The sequence below is a fragment of the Colossoma macropomum genome, unplaced genomic scaffold (genome assembly GCF_904425465.1).
Source record: "Colossoma macropomum unplaced genomic scaffold, Colossoma_macropomum, whole genome shotgun sequence".
Taxonomy (NCBI): domain Eukaryota; kingdom Metazoa; phylum Chordata; class Actinopteri; order Characiformes; family Serrasalmidae; genus Colossoma; species Colossoma macropomum.
Genome location: NW_023494810.1, coordinates 7597393 through 7615013, shown reverse-complemented (window position 1 = coordinate 7615013; position 17621 = coordinate 7597393). Strand labels below are relative to the sequence as shown.

At 40.7% G+C, this 17621-nt stretch overlaps 1 protein-coding gene across 3 annotated transcripts in view; it reads right to left on the bottom strand.

Moving 5' to 3' along the window:
• Window positions 1-15492, bottom strand: part of tasora (transcription activation suppressor a) — a 29807-nt gene extending 14315 nt beyond the window's left edge. For all 3 annotated transcript variants that reach the window (XM_036558987.1, XM_036558988.1, XM_036558989.1), the window contains exons 1-12: window positions 15090-15492; window positions 3807-3952; window positions 3523-3615; window positions 2215-2287; window positions 2034-2125; window positions 1745-1876; window positions 1295-1428; window positions 1172-1203; window positions 923-1028; window positions 698-801; window positions 312-418; window positions 26-98 (exon numbers count right to left, since the gene is read on the bottom strand). In XM_036558987.1, the coding sequence (XP_036414880.1) occupies window positions 26-98; window positions 312-418; window positions 698-801; window positions 923-1028; window positions 1172-1203; window positions 1295-1428; window positions 1745-1876; window positions 2034-2125; window positions 2215-2287; window positions 3523-3615; window positions 3807-3952; window positions 15090-15345 (1348 nt within the window). In that variant the 5' untranslated portion in view covers window positions 15346-15492. The remainder of the gene's footprint in view (window positions 1-25; window positions 99-311; window positions 419-697; window positions 802-922; window positions 1029-1171; window positions 1204-1294; window positions 1429-1744; window positions 1877-2033; window positions 2126-2214; window positions 2288-3522; window positions 3616-3806; window positions 3953-15089) is intronic.
• Between the last annotated feature and the right edge of the window lie 2129 nt (window positions 15493-17621).

Genomic DNA, 17621 nt, shown 5'->3' with positions numbered 1-17621 from the left:
CAAACAGTGTAAAAAGCTAATTTACCATTTGAGTTGGACATTTGATTCGAGGACAGCAGGAAGAAGAAACCGTTGTCATTCACTAAATTCACCAACACCTGCACATTGGGGGTAAATTATCAGCTTGGCAGGTCGAGTCAGGTGGTGCTAAGGCGCTACACCTCAGACTTATTTTTAATGACAAAGATACAATCCTTTTTATCTTTTTTTACACACCCTATCAATATCTAAAAGCAAAAGCTTTATGTCTCCTTTAAAGTAACAATGACCCCCAGCTACACAGTGCATGCTAACCCTGCTGATAAACTTACCAATCCCTCTTCTTCAAGCTTCTGAAACAGCTGAGTCAAGTTTTCCATGGATTTATTTTTCTCTACCACCACTTCAAATAGACTGCAGTGCAGTCCTCTCTTAAACACTGAAAAACAAGCAATACATTGACATGGAATTTCAGCAAAAATTACATATGTACCATCTTCATAAAACAGGTTACGAATAATCATAGGTGTGGGACCTACTACCAACACTTATTTAAAAGTATCCACCGTTTTATTACATAGATCTGTGAGCAATGTAGCCCACTTCAATAAAGCTGGTCTTTATTGTGGAGCTCCTGACCCGTTAGCCATGGTCATATCAGAGAGAGTAGCTTGTGTTACTCCTACTTAAAAGAAACCTACAACTTATTTAGTCTTACCTTCATGGCTGCCCGAGTAAAGGTCCCAGGAGAAAAGTGAAGATGATATGATCCCTTTTACTTGGTCCAGTTTCATGACCTTACCAATCTCCACCCTATCTGGTCTGCAACAATAAATAATCTGCTATAACACCTATGTAGACAAAAATGCCTGACCATTGTAATTCAATAATAGTCCATCAACACAAACGGCACAAAAAGGGGAGGCTGGCAGGAGAAACTTACAGTTTGAAAGGCAGAAAGGGTTGAGAGAGGGACCGAAGGCTGGAGTGGTACACTTCTTTGCCCCCATTTACAAATTGCCCCTTCCAGACAACGTAACCAGAGTTATCTAAAACAATGAAAGACAACGGAGGGATTGATTTAATTTGATATTAGCAAGGACAGCTTTGCTTTTAAGCATTCAACGCAGAACAAAACAGACTTTGTAACTGTATAAAAAATATTATTAAAGAACATAAAGAATGAACAGACCTTTACTTATTCCTGATGTCAGACTGTTTGACCTGCAGTGTTAAAAAAAACAACAGACTAAATAACCTACAGCTTAATAATTAATAGTTAGTTAAACAACATACAATTGTACATCTAGAATACCTTTGCATAGGCATGAGCTTGGGGCCCACTGTTGTTGTCTCTTTGCCTTTGAACTGAAAGGAAACCACAGCATACGGGCACACATGCCTTGGCCTGGATGTTAGCTCGAAGTCCACATACTCATAGAAATATTGCTGTGGAGAGAAGACGATGAATACATTTGAAACTGTGCATAGTACACGTGTCAGGCTCTAGTTCTCACAGGCCAAAACACTGCAGACTTCAGCAAACTGAAAATAAACACACCTGTTTCAGTTCATCAGCTAATCAGCAAGGCCTTCATGAACTGAATTCAGAGCGTTAGATGAGGGTAAACTAATCTCCACAGCACTTTGGCCTGGAAGGTCCTAGGTTTTACATGCCTGGCTTAGTACATATACAAATTCACAAAAAAAATGAAGCTCCAGTAAAAAGAAAAACAAAAGCCAATTCATCACACCGTTACACTACCTGAGTGTACTCAAACGCTCTGTAAGACTGCAGAGAGGTCACCCGGTTAGCATTCTTGGAGAAATGGCTATCAAATTTGGGAGTAGGATCCAAAGATCTTGCCATGTTGTCATGTATGCTCTTCACTTTACCCTGAAAGCAGAGAATTCAACGCTTAAAACTGACATTGAGTATTTTATTTGTGTATAAGGTGTTGGGCATATGATGGTAAATGTAACAGTATGTGTACAGTATGTGATTCCAGGGCAATGGAAGAAAAAACTGGCACAATAAAATATGAAATAACTACCTTCATGACTTTAAAAATGATTATATCTCCAGTGGATCCAGGCTCTTGGGTACTGACTTGAAGCAAATCGGAGAACTGGCACAGGTAAACACCTATATTGTGAAAAAATGTTTATGTTAACATTATTTCTAGCCTTAGCATAATCATAATCATACTGACCAAGCTCACTTTGCAGGTTTACCTTTAGAGGTATTTCCCAAAATGGTCATCCAGCCGCTGCCAACTGACAAACCCTTTTCACATAGCGAAGGTACCTGAAAAAGACACAATAAAAGTTCTCTAACACTACCGAGTTATCATTGTGTCTCATATTATATACTCAGAATAACCTTAAATAAACGGCTTTCAGTCGGATTCTAAAAACCAGAGTTTTATGGTTAACTCTTGTATAAATGTGGTAAATTTGACTCCTTTAATCCAGACTTAAAAAATTCTTTGGCTTTAACAATTTGACACATATTCTGCCCATTTCCTTGTTCTCAAAACACAATAGAGGGCCTTGAAGTTACTGTGACATGGATAAGACCTGGTTCCAGCTGGCTCACACTTCCATTGGCATTTTTGAGATGCCAGCTGAGACAATACAAAACAATTGCAGACCTTGAGCCTGACTTAGAGAGTCTGCTGCATTGTGCTTAGTGGCGGTTGAACCGACATGACGCTTTATGCTTGATGTCGACTAATCGCTGATCAGGTGATTGTGACATTGACAACACGAACACCTCAAAACCAATATGTGAGGAGCCTGCTGATTTCAGGGTCGGTATCTCCAATTTCCTGAAGGCTAGTAATGCAATTCAGCATTCACTGGAAAGGGCATATTACACTCTACTGACAATATTTTACTACTGATTTTCCCACTACAGCACTTCAAAGATCAGATACTGAACGTTGTTATCTCCGGTTTTTCTGAAGAAAACAATTAAAAGTAACTTGCTGGAGAGCGGGCAAAACACCCTATAATAAAGTCAGATAAAAATTTGACTTACTGATAAGATTTTTACATTTTTATTTGCTCCTCTTTTCACCAATTACTAGAACTTACATTATTAAAATTGTACAAAAATAATTTTTTTCTTATTATGCTTCTGCACTGCTGGAGATAAGCACCAGCTTCTTGAGTTTCTTCATCACGGTTCATTATTGTTTTTTTTATTTATTTTTCCTTATAATGATTAACATATTTGTGATTTATATTAATGCGCAAATCTGTGGTTGTTAATTATCAGGCCTCTGAAAAATCGGAAAACTTTTTATTCATTTATTAAGTGAAAAGAAGGTCAGAACACAAGCACAGTGAGCAGGGTTCTTCACCGGAGGGCCACAGTCCAGCACAATTTAGTGATATACCTGCTCAAAAACACCTACTTACAATGGCAAATAACAGAGAAATTGAACCAGGTGTGTTTAAGCAGGTAAATCAACAAATTGTACTGGACACCAAACCTCCAGGTCTGGAGCTGAAGAACTCTGAAGTAAACCCACTTACCTTATGGGCATCACAAAGCAAGAAGCAAAAAGATTCTGCAAGCTCTTTGTCTGTGCGTCCATCCTGCTTCAGTTCTTTTCTCTTCTCAATGAACTGCATATTAAAATGGCAATGTTTAATTTATGGCACAAAATGTTCAACACATACAACCTTCAAAACAGACCACTGATTACTTCTTAAGACTGCAGCGCAGAAACCACTGAATGTTCAATTAAAAACAAGCATTCTCCTCTCCACAAATTAAAATAAATAAATAAAAAAGTAACACTTAATTTTACACTCACTTCTTTTTCCAGAAGTTCATTATGGACAAGGCGAGGTTTGGAGTACACAAAGTTTCCTACTGAGGAAGGATCCTTGTAGCTAGACGTGATTATTTTCAGAATTTCACCGAACTCTCTGGAGTCTGAGGACAAATACTGGATCAGAGCTAAAGAGGGAAAGAGAGGAACAGACAAGACATCCAGTTACTATTCAACACAAGCAAAACATTGTTCTGATTTTAAAATCAATCATTTATATACAAGCAATCTATGCATCTCCGCTACAAACGGTTCTGAGCATCTTAAATTTGCAAACAATGTAGTTGAAAGTGCAGCAGCAGGATTAATAACAGCAAACCGATACTTATGTTATTTTGATCATATGTACTTTCCAACTGTGTGGTCCAACACTGGCAAATTAATTTCGGATCACATCATTCAAAACAGCAAATACCAAAATATCAACATTAAACAGCAACATGTCTTATTAAAATGATACGTAAATTAAATGACACGTTTTCATTTTATTCTGTGAAAGAAAGTTCAGAAACTTGGCTACATAAAACATGTATTAACTACCTTAAAAACTAATTTACATTTTACTGCTAGCTGTGGAGTTGAATCTGCTGGCCATTAGCTCATCACATGCTGTGACTGTCACCATCACACAGGAGCTGTTTAAGCACTTTTTTTATGAACTGACCAACAAAATACAGCATTTCCAATGCCCACCAATATGTGAAAAGCACATATTTAAATTTTGGTGGTCTAAACAGTGACTGAACTGTGTAAACAAAAGTCACAGCAGCGTTTAATTGGTTTAAATGTTTTAAACAAGCTTTTAACATTTAAACATTGTGTTAAAAAGCAATGACAAAAAATACCTTTTGCAGGCTTCCATTCAGCAAAGACCACGGCTTTGAGAAACTCAAACGTCAGGCTTTTTTATTCATGCCTTACCCTTAGGCTTGTTATTCAGTAATTACCATCAAACTAATGCAAGTTACATAGTTACAAGAGTGAGGGCCACAGAGAACACAAGTAAATTAGTTCTTCGGGTGCCTTCATATGACAAAATGCTTACCAACGTCTCAATCTGGTGCAACCTGGGGTTATTTCTACAGGCTGTATCAATGGACTATCATATGTGCACCCAACCCTGCATTGTGACGCTGCTTGCCACATATAGGCAGCACAAGAGAGTTGCAAGTGGCACTCAGTTGTGCAGTTATTGTTTCTGATTTAAAATGTTGTTTTGTTGTGTTTTAGCAGTTATTTAAGCTGTTCAAGCTCATGTTCAATATGTACTGATGGCTGTTTGCAGCACGGATGCAGAAAGTGATTTCAGGATTGTTTAACTGCAGCTAATAACATAAAAAACTGAATTCTAAAATAATCTAAACGCAGCAAAAACTTGAATGCGTTTGAATGAGTGTCGATTTGGTATTTATGTTTTATTTGTATATTTTCAAAACCTGCGGTAGCCGTGCACTGCTTATGTTAACTATGTATTTTCGGAAAAGTGAGCCAAAACGCTGCCCTTGACAACAGCTGGTTGCTTTGGTGGCACGTTGCTAAAACACATGCAGGCTAAGGTAGAGTGTACATCATATAACGCAATAACGTCCCAGCCTTTGAATACATTCATTTTTATTAGCTGTTATATCTCATGGCACAACTGGTTACCATGCCACGTGACAATAATATGATAAGTCACTGCTCAGCTCATTTGCATAAATGTTCATCCAGAACGAGAGAACAGAGTGAAGGGATGCATCAGCGGTTTGATGCGTCAGTTTTAGGTGTACATCATCATCTCTCGCCACATTACAACATGTTATGGCACATTCAGTCTGATGGAAATGATCAAAAAAATTCAAATGAAAAATGCGAATTATTTTGCCTGACATCGAATCACATATGCTGCTTCATTCAGCACCTCAACTTAAAACACCTTTCCCTGGTCTGTAGTTCTCCATGTTTGGGCTTATCACTGTTTTCATGGCATAGTGAAATCAGCAATTATAAGACCAAGTCATGAGTATTTACTTATAAATCCATATACCTCACACACGGTATTTCTGCTGAACGACAGCCGACGATAGACTCCATTACGAGGAGCCTGACTGCAGGTGGTAAGGCACTGCTGAAACTGCAGAGTTGATTTTCTGCACACGGCACGTTAATTACAAGGATGCACTGAAGCTTTAAACCAAAAACTGTCAGAACCTTTTCAGACTAGACAAAGAAGTCGATTAGGTACTATTAGGTATCATCAATTCACTTCAGGAATTGAGAGGAAGTGATTAGATTCTACATTTCAGTCCCTTCATCCAACGCTCAGCACAGGCTGAATTTAAAAGAGCACACCTGGACAGGTCACTTCCTAATCAAAATCAGCTAATTTCAAACAGCACCCAACCCCAATCATTACTGAACTCTCATAAATATCTCTGTCTGTGGTGTATGCTCACTTTGCACAACGCCACAACTCTCCATTCTTACCTTTGCTTTGCTAATTTACAAGTACAAAAGACACAAAAAAGCATTTAAGTCATTGTATTTGCTCAAACGTTTGGTTAGTTTCTAGTGTGGCCTTCCTTAAACAAATGCCTTGTCAATTACAGCAACTACCAATCTACACCAAAAACAAAGTTAAATGTTTTTGACCAGAAAAAAGCATGTTTATTTACTCTGGTTTACGCAGGGTTCTCTGTGGTGTTACTACGCTGCCTCTCATATTGACACAGGTTACTGGAGAAAAAGGGCTGCAAACATCTGTTGTGAGGCTCTTCAGTCAGAACTGTGAGATTTCAATGAATATTTGTGGCTATTTTCTCTAAAGCACATTGAAAACGTGCTGAGACTGTGTGTTGCTCTGTTTTCCCTTTCCTGCCCCAACGTCCCATGCTGTTTAAGGTGGTGGATTTCATGGGAAATCGTGCATGGCTTTTGAAATAAATACATATTTCACAACATATTTTGCAAATGACTGACGTAATGTCTTCGAGCACAATGACATCCTGTTGTTATTACAAGCACCTGCATGAGTGAAATACATAAGAAAGAAAAAAAGCCACAGCTGGTTATCAGTTTGCATCTCTGAGCTGAACAGATAACTTTGCTAACTTATGTTTACCAACATTACATGATGTGGGGTTCTTCAGAATGACTTCACTGAGGAAGAGTTGCCGGATGTTTGAAAATGCCATTTGGTTTATTTTTATCTGCTGTGTGGGATATTAATAAGTGGTAATGCAGCATGTGTTAACAACAAATGTGGACTGCGGCTCTGTTACATTCAAGTCCCTCATTATGGAGAAAGTCGCGTGAGTGAGTTTCAGCGTTTACGAAAGGAAGGAACAAATGGAAATGTGTTTTAATCTGTATTTTAAAAAGCGATCAGTGGGGTAACCACCCGCTCATAAACTGTGACTAACCACGAAACTGTGACACCAAAACAACCCTGACAGAAAAACTAATTTCACTGATGTGCAAAATAGCAACCACAGACTTGTTTGTGTGATGTATGGGGCAGGCAACTTTCAAAACAGAGCAACACAACAACCTTCATGGGAAACACATGGCACAAACATGAGGAGGAATCATTCACTAGTTTCTAAAAGCTTAAAAGAAAAGTCTTTGAAAATGTTATGTCAATTTAACTAAGTGACTATCTGGGAATTTGGCAAAAATATAGTCACAATATGTCGCAATATTTATTTTTACTGACATCTGATACGTTGGAAAAGATTCAAAAATAAAACAAACAGTCACTGCTTGAAATACACTTAAAAACTATGAGCACAATAATTTATATGCAATGTTTCGCATAATGTGTAGCACTAAATCCAATTAAACAGGACCAATTATGCTCGCTCTGCAATAAAATAATTCAGTGTTTCTAAGGTACTGGCCGGTATCCAAAATATACTAATTAAAGCACATAGTGGCATATTGTAGCATCATTTATCACAATTACGATAAATATCACATTGCCCAGCCATAACCGTATCCCAACCCATCTCTGAAAGGCTAACTTTGCAAAGATGTGCAGAGCAGGCAACAGCTTGCAAAAGTGTTTCCCATACTGATAAACCCTGGTGCAAGGAAGTGCATGCACAAGACGTGCAAAAAGCCAACAAGCCATTCAATGGAACTGACAAAATCGTGAGAGCTGTGGCCAGCTCAGCATCCAACAGATATCAGATGCTCCATGGAGCACGTGAGGCTGAGACTATCTGAACTGAAAATGAGCTACAAGCTGAAAGCTGCATTCGGACCAGTATGAACAGCCAGGGGATTATTCTATTGGTTGAAAACCAATATTAGCCTTCAACTCTGCATACACTTTTACTCTGGCTAGTTAAATCTGCTTGCATTGTACTGATGCGCCAAAAGTGGTCACACTTTGGCGTGGAAAGTTATTCACTCTACTGTCATGTAGCTTAATCGTCGCTTCACCAAGCTGTGTTCTCATGCTACGATGCTCTGAAGATATGTGTTCACCGCACACAGCACAAACCACCTCGCGGGTGTTGATGCGATGTGCGAGACTGAGTGGGTAACCAGTCTTGAATTAGCCATGGATAGCATCGTTGGCCTCCACCTCCCCGTGGTACCAGCGGTAACGCTCTAGCAGTTAGGGCGGCTAAGAGAGACAACACATGTGGCGGTCTGACTGAACCGTCCCATTAGCCAGGTCATGAATTGTATGAATATGTCTTCTACGAGATTCCAATGCCGGATGGTACGTCGCCCGGATAACAAGGTACCATGGTGCGGCCCAAGGGTCAGGTTTGCACCATTATGGCGAGGCCCTATGGTGGAGCTGGGGACTGAGCTTCCACCACTACAGCAAAGTCTCGTGGGCGGGTCTGGGAACAGACCATGTTCCTCTATAACGGCTAGCCCCACTCGGGCCCTCCAAGGAATTTGCCCCCATGCCCTGGGTGGAGGTTGAACCTGGTGAGCACTGGAACGCAAACCTCTCCCACTAAAATCCTGCCCAGAGGTACTGATGTAGGGTCTATATAGGTCAAGCAGGAGAGGGAGGCACCCCTGCTGGCTGAGACAATGACCAACCAAAAGACTTTGGTGTGGAAATTCAATCACTCCATGAAATAAAAATGTAGCTTAATCATCGCTTCACCAAGCTGTGCAATGCTCTGAAGGTGTGTGTTCACAGCACACAGCACAAATCTCCCTCTGCTCCTCCACCAGACACTTGAGGGGCTAGTTTTATATTATGATCCACTCTGATGAGTTGATTTTAGTTTAATACCAGGGCCTGAATTTCAGTGCGGGACTGCGGGTGTTGCGCATAATCTCATCAATTCCAGCAAATCTAACACAATGCAGGAAATTCCCGCAGACATTTATAGCGATGTTCAGCCACCGTTTGCACTACTGTGGAATGCAGGACGACTGGCCAAACGGACTGACTTGCGCTCTGGACAACACCCTTGGCGCGCTCCCTCTTCTCCCTCTATCTATGAGCCTGCTGCTGCAGCACCACTCGCTGACATTCACAGACAGGTTTCAATGATGTGGACTTGAAGGCCTACAAACACAGACCGCTGACTAAAACAAATCTAGATAATCTGAAATGAAACCCGCTCAGGAAAAAAATAAAAATAAAACACAAAAACGCACTGGAACCCGAAAGCAGCAGTGCTAGCAATGTCAACGTAAACAATATTAATCCTCAGGATCCTCAGTCAGGTAACAGTAACGTTAGTCAGGTGAAGCAGCAGCACAAAGACAAGTTTGAGACTATACATCCGTGGCTTGAACTTAACAACGGCGAAACGAGCTGCTAGATTTATAAAAAATACGGTGCTGCACTTTTTACCAGCAAATGTTACAAAACGTCAACTTTAAGGCGCCACTCAGATGGCGTTTCTCACACCGCAGCCTTGAAAAGAAAGTGCGAGGCAGATTCTGCAAAGAATGCGACAGCTAATGCTACTGTAGTTGCGCAGTTGCAGTGTGAGGAGGAAACGAAGGGACTTCTCAAAACCGAAAAAAAGCAGAAAATGAACTGGCTAATTCAAAATTTGGTCACTGATTAAATTCATGAAAGAGATGGACTTTCCTTCTTTCAAAAACGGGACAAGGTAAGACCTACAGTTAAGCTCACAAGTAATATCCCCCACAAAGCCTATAAATGCCCCTATAAATACGTGAAACATTTAAGGGGGTGATTCCCCCCGATAGTGAAAAATGAATTTCAAGCCCTCAATACCATAAACCCCACACTAAGCATCTCAGTGGGAACGTTTAAGTGTTTCTTACATAAGTAAACATATAAAATCACAAGGTGACCATGGTCTGTGTGATAACACCGCACTGTTGCAGTGATCGTTCCAGCCCTAATGTAAATGATAAATTCTTGGACTGGCCTGAATAGCATTTTACAGGCTTCAAATACTTGTTTGTTTCTCAGAACGAGGACTTGAATACCCGTTCTGGAAAATTCGAACAAGAAGCTGGCGAATAAGACTTCAGCTTCATCGAGAGAGACGAATGGCATGAAAAGGGATGAGGAGGTTGCCCTGTTTCTGATGGGCAACATTATCTTATTTTTGCTGTATCACAGAACCAGTTGGTCAGTATTGTTTTGCCCTGTTGCCCCTAATGTTTGTAATAGCAACTGGTCAGCTTTGTAACAGCAATTGCAGCGACAGTTTGCTAACCCACAGCCTAGCTAACGTTAGTTACATTACTTGCTGTGTGGTTGTTCACTCTAACGTTATATCACAGTATTTGTCCCTACAATGTTTGCAAAGGGTTTTAAGGCCAGTGTCATTTGCCTTGGCAATGCGCATCCACAAATTTAGGGGGCTGAGCTCCTAAAAAAGCACAGAAGGGAGTTCTGCTGTTGAGTTCAAATATCAATAACTGTCCTCCAGAATTGTACAGTGCACCTTTAAAAACAATAATATTTACATTTTATAATTAACCATAGTTTTGAGAATGTGAGTTACTGCGGTTCAAAATATATCCAGCAGGCAGCAACAATGCACAGTAGTCAGGCTGAAGCCCAGCTGTTCACATACTATAATAAAATCTCAGATTGTAGTCCAGTCGTTCAAAAATAGCTTTTATGACACACATACAGCATTCATGCAGCGTTTCTGTAAAAAGTCTAACATCATCTATACACCAACGTGTAGCACATTAATCTTTTATCATGACTGTGTTTTAGGCTTTAGTTCATTTTAGTTAGCTGCTTTTATTTCCTTTATCAGTTATTTTGTTTGGCAACTTTTTTTTTCTTTTTCCACAGAAAGCAGAAGTGAGCAAAAAGGAAAAGTCAGTCATGACTGAACTACAGAAAATGAAACAGAGGACTGGAGAGCTTTTGGAGCTATTCTGCTCAGCTAGAATTTGTCATGCCTCAAAAGGTATACTTGTGTTGTACACATATCCTTATCATTAAATCAACCAAAAATCTATTTTTAATTAAATGAATTACAATGTGTCTCATGTAACTGCAAGTAGCAAAATCCTAGCTCATCTAGTTCAGAGTTTGAGCACCTCTCAAATAGACCTTTATCACAAAAATGAAAGATCTGTACAAAACTGCACAAATAATAATGTAGCTAAAATCATTGAGAAAACTGCAAAACTAGTCTTAGATCATCATAAAAGTATTAATGCATACAAACTCTACCAAAACATCAAACATTTCTAGGGTCTTCAAATTCTAATGACTCTTTATTCACCTATTCACTTTATTCACCGCAACCCATTCTGATTTCCAAAGGTAGAAACTAGGGACGCACGATGATATTGGTATCATATCAATATTGGCCAATTAATGTTTTTTTTTTGTTTTGTTTTTTTATTATCGGCATCGTGCCGATGCTTAGGTTTGGCCAATATTTTAAACCATTACGTAAGCAATACAACACGAGAGGGAGTGTGTTATCGCGAAATAACACCACAGCTGTGATCTGGTCGCAGGAACTAGCCGAAGGCGAGAGCCGTAGATTATCACAGCCGTGATGTTATAGCGATAACACATGACCTCGAGTGTTCTACTGCTTTTATACAACAGCTAAATAAACAAAGTAAGAAATTAATAAACTGGGCCGTGAACGCGGCGTTAAATGTGTTAATGTTCGCAGTTCCTTCCGCCAAATTATAGTTCCTTAACAAGCAGCTCGTTGCTACGTCAGAGTAACGAGCTCCGCTCACTCGCTGCACAGCCGGCAGTTCGTTCTCCAGCTCCTTACACTAAATTCCGAAACTGTCATCACTACTGAGCAGCTTTTTTGTTTTTTATTGTGGCAGTTTTATGGCTCAGTCCGATCTGGTCAGACTCTGAAGATCAGACTACACGCTTGGAGAATGGTATTCGGTTCATTTCTGGCTGATTCCAGGTTGTTTAGCTGTTCTTCTGCCGACTGAAAAGCTGCTCAGTGGTAATGATAGTTTGGGAATTGAGTGTAGTCTGATCTTCAGAGTCCGACCAAATCGGCTGTCGGTCAAATGTGATCTTAAAAGTATCCATTTTCGGTTTGTGTGGAAAGTAAAAACGTTCAAATGGCTTGAGCGTCTCCTACAGCTGTCAAAGTCGTTGCTTAGCAACGGTGTCTCAGTGGAGTGATACAGTGTTTGTGAAAAACCCGTGATATTATGGCGAAATATCAGCACGGTTAGAGCGCCTCTCAACCAATCAGCTTGCGTGGCCGGAACTAACTGTTGTATAATTGATGACATCTACTGTCTGCTGGAAGAGCACTGTTAACGTGTGGGTAACGATGGCGGTGCCACTGCAGCACAGCTAAAACGTCTCCCACAAGCAAAACCCACAGCTACTCAGCCAGCTGATCAGCTCCATCTGGAAAAAAGCTAAAACAGCTCTGGATGATCATCCTTCCTCTGTTGTCGTGGATGTTGGGTTTCGACGGCTGCTTAAACATCCTGAGCCACTTTATACCAAACCAAGACGTCGTTATTTTTCTGACATAGTCCTGTCGGAGCTACACAACATGGTAGAGACTCATTCACAAGCTGAGGTCACTGACCATTATCTAATAGACTGACTGCCTTTCTCGGTGTAAACTTCAAGTCACATCCTGTGGTCTCAACATGGCTTTAATTTAACATAGTAATGGCAAAATGCTGAGTAGCGCACTGAGAAACTGAACAGTGCTCAGAAACATGGAGCACAGACGAGGAAACTGACATACTGTGTTTGCACCGCTGTGCGACCCTCCATTAAAAACAATGGTTTCACATCTTTGGATGCTGCACGATGCGACGCGTCTGGTGTGCAGTGGCCTTTACAGAAGGCTGTTTTGCCTGCCCAAGACGTAAAGACATGCACATGTAAAATAATCATCGATAATCTGCCCAGAACTCCCATATCAGCACATCTCCCACAATCATTTCAGTCCTGTAATGGTATCCCTTCATGCGACAGCGCTCCTTCAGCATCGGTACGATAACCTCAAACAAATCACAGTATTACACCACCATTCAAAGCCATAGTAGCCTAAGTTACTTTGTTTTTCTACAATATTTAATCGTCGTGTCGTTGGCAGTAGTCATCAAACCCGGACTGCACCTAAGGTTAACTTTAATGGGTCTGGGAAGGGTTTGTGAAAAAAGGACTCAATCTAGTCGTAAGTTAGTGGCTGGGTGAGAAAAGACGCAATGAGCTACAGCTTTTTTTGTTTCTTTCTTTTAATTTATTGGACTTGCTGCGAGAAACTGCCCCTCAAATAATTAGCTGTCAGCGAAAGCAGCCATTGCAAATCAAGAAGGAACCGAGAAAAGCACCGCCAAGGCTGACAGCTTTTTCCCAGCAGCACCCCACGTGAGCTGGCAGCTCTTGCGGCCTTCACAAACCATATACAGGCCTAACATTTCTTTGAAAAATATAAATTTGAATTTCAGGCATGATAATAACCCCAAACACGACACCTTTCAATAGGCTACAAAAGGTATTAAACAGTTTGTTTCTACATCATTGTTGAGCTTCTAACCAATGAGGATTAAGCACTGTCATCATGAAGGTGTGTCTCAGCTCAGTCAGCTGGCTCTGAAAACTGCAGCTGCCTCGCCCCCAAGAGTTCTTTTGCGGTTCTTTACCGCCATGTTAAGTCGAACAAGCCTAAGGATGTGGGGCACCACTGTTATGAAGCACCAAAGGTACTTTAGTGCTAACAGCACCCCCTTGTGGAGAATTGCTAGCCTGCTAAAACGTGAGTGAACAAGTGAGTTCCATGCCAGGTCCATGAGGTGTCCTCCATCAAAAAATAAATAAATGAAAGTTCTTGTCTCAGATACCGATACTGAAACTGACCAGAGTTCACTGACCAATGAGACCAGTACCTAATACCTCTATTAGGACATTTGGTATTGTAGTACCAAAGTACATACACATATCTAAATATCATAGTGGAGACATCATGCATCAAAATGCCTTTCAGGGTTGTGAGATTTTTATTATATTGTTCCAAACAGTTCATACCGCTACAGCTTCAACAACCACGAGAAAGAAAGAAAACATCGTACGTGGATCAGTTACACCTGACTGAGGGCTAATTTGTTTAAAACCGTTACTACCTGGGCAGATAACGGTCAAGTATACTGAATCAGTGAATCACTAAGCACTGCATCAAATGCCCAACAGGTAGAAGCTGACTGGGTCAGGCAGCAACCACACTAGAGGACTCTTGCAGAACAATAGAGACAAAGACGTCTGAATCAGGTGAAGAGAACCTCCCCAGGTGTAAATGGGTGTGGCAAGACAACAGATCACCTGAACTGAGACAAATTAAACAAACGCTGAAGATGTAACGCTGTAGTTGACCAGCTGTATGAGAGGTCGGATAAAATGTCATTTCCGCCCAGGTAGCTGTCTAACCAACTCTAAACGGTTTAAAACAAACTTTCCTCCACTGTTTTGTTTTTACTCCCGCCGTCCCAGGTGAGCTGGGGATGTTTCTGCGCTACCTTTCCGTGTAAAACCTGCTAAGCAACCGCTGAATGGAGCCTTCGGAGGATTTAAAGACGACAGAAAGAAAATAAAACACACACGACATTTAAAAGGTGGATAATATGTAGCCAACAGACAAAAAACACCGCCCTGCCGGTTTTAAAACATCGCGCCCACAGCGTTTCAAAACACAGCGGTTGGAAACACGAATGCTAACACGAGTTTCCGTTCCACCTTAAACAGCGCTGCACTTACGCTCCGGCGCCTGAGGCGGCTCAATGTAACCACAGCACCATTTAAGGTGGAACGGAAAATTCGAACAAGACGCTGTCAGACGGAGAAAGCACCTCTCTTTTCTTTGTTCCTCCTCGGTATCTGAAAATTGAGCCGCGGTGGTTCCTCGGCCAGTCTGGCAGAAACCGTCGAGGAGCCGCCGGGCTTCGCCTCAGACCCTCTGCTTCTCTGCACCTCCGAACCGTCCTCGCACTCCGGCGCTAGCTCTTCTTCCCCGTCGGACCGTTCGCCATCTTGGTTCGAGGGCAGCTCGGCCGTGTTTGGCGCCCGCTGCTGCCGGTCCACCACTTTGCCAAAGCGACCCTCCATCTCGGAATTCGGTTACTTGTTCGCCTCGGACATGAGCCGCACTGTGTTTTTCCTCACCGCTCCGTGAACTCTTCCCCCGTGACCGTCAGCCTGAACAGACACACTGCCCGCATTCTAACCCCGCAGCCGCCATGGAACCACTGAGGTGTGACGTCAGGAAGCTGTGTCTCTGCGCCCCCCAGTGGCTACAGCCGTACATCACATCTCCTATATATAAAGGGGTACTCAACCGATTTGTCAAAAATTCTACCAAAGCGAATCTTTGAGATGTAAACAAAGTAGGTCTGCTCGATTATGGCAAAAAAAAATCGTCATCGCGATTATTTTGGTCAATGTTGAGATCACGATTATTTAGCACGATCAAGTCATTGAAATGTCTTTCCTTGAACTTTAAGCAATTCAACTGAAAAACAAACCAAAATGTAAAAAACGGTGCATAAATAAAATACATAATGTATAATATATAAATATGTATGTACATTCAAATAGATAATAGAAACATAATGAGTAAAAAGAAATAAGATCAAAATAAATAAATTCCACCACCTACTGAAAACCACTAAACATTTATAAAAATGATGAATAAAAATTAATTAGACCAAAATAAATTAGATGAGTTTGGGCTTTTGCCCAGTGATGGACTGGCGACCTGTCCAGGGTGTGTCCTGCATTCTGCCCAGTGAATGCTGGGATAGGCTCCAGTTAATTTAAAGTGTTAGATGAGGATAAACAATAATCGCCGTAGCACTTTGGCCCAACAGGAAAAAAAGCCTTTTCTGTCTTCACTCTTGGACTCTCAACCACATTAGAAAATGAACCGAAGAAGTTATTTGTCTAATAAACTAAAAATATACCAACATTACTTGCAATTGCCAAATTGTACTTGTTGATTTAATCAACCTGACTGAATAGAAATGTGGTACAATTAAACCAGGTTCTTGTTTTTTGAGTGTATGAATGGAATTAGTATATCCATAATAGGGATCTTAAAGCTACACCATGGAAGTTTTGGGGATTTGGAGACCTCTCTGGTGTACATGTGTAATTGCACACGATATGCAGAAGAACATTTATTCTTTAAAGTGGGTTGTGCTTCAGACTCCTTTCCTGAGCATATCAATCTAATGTTTGTGATATTTAGAATACATATTTATAAGACATATGGGAAAAACTCTGCTGTAATATTTATTTAATCCAGACTGTTTCTCTCTGTTACTGGTTATCTTCATATTGATTTATCAGTCTACTCAGGCTTTAGCAGAGCTCAGTAACACTGAGATTAATAACTGATCATCACATTGATTTATCAGTCTACTCAGGCTTTAGCAGAGCTCAGTAACACTGAGATTAATAACTGATCATCACAGTGATTTATCAGTCTACTCAGGCTTTAGCAGAGCTCAGTAACACTGAGATTAATAACTGATCATCACATTGATTTATCAGTCTACTCAGGCTTTAGCAGAGCTCAGTAACACTGAGATTAATAACTGATCATCACACTGATTTATCAGTCTACTCAGGCTTTAGCAGAGCTCAGTAACACTGAGATTAATAACTGATCACATTGATTTATCAGTCTACTCAGGCTTTAGCAGAGCTCAGTAACACTGAGATTAATAACTGATCATCTCATTGATTTATCAGTCTACTCAGGCTTTAGCAGGAACTTCAGTGTTTGTAAACAAGCTGTAATTTGAGGACCTCTTTAGAGTTCAGCATGTTTGCTACATGCTGATTTCAAAATAGTTAATAAACAAGCATTAATGGTGTTTCTTTTGGAGATTTATTATTATTTATTGGGTAATATTCTAACAAAATTCTCTTCAAACTGTAAAAACTAACTGTATTCTGAATACTGCCTTTACAAAATGTAACTTGGACTGAATACAGACACCTAATCTCTGTATTCTGAATACATATTCCCAGTACTTGTATTCCGTTAGATCCTAACTCTGCATTTGCATTTGTATTTTTCTTTCCTTGCAGTTGCCAGAAAAAGCAACCTGTATTCAGTTTAGTGCAGTCACCCACCTGAACATGTCACTGTCATGTGGACACTGAGAGCCTGGAGGAACTCTCCAGAGGGAACAGCATGAAACATGAGGCAGTTTACCTCTCAGGGGGAAAACCTGCCAATGAAGGCTGGCCCACAGGAGCAGCAGGGCCATATGTTGTCTCCTGTTGTTGTCTTTGATTGCATCATGGACATAAAAGTATTCCCAGAGTGCTTAGCAGGTCTAAGGAGGTTCTTCTCAGGTTAGTCTGGGCAGTGG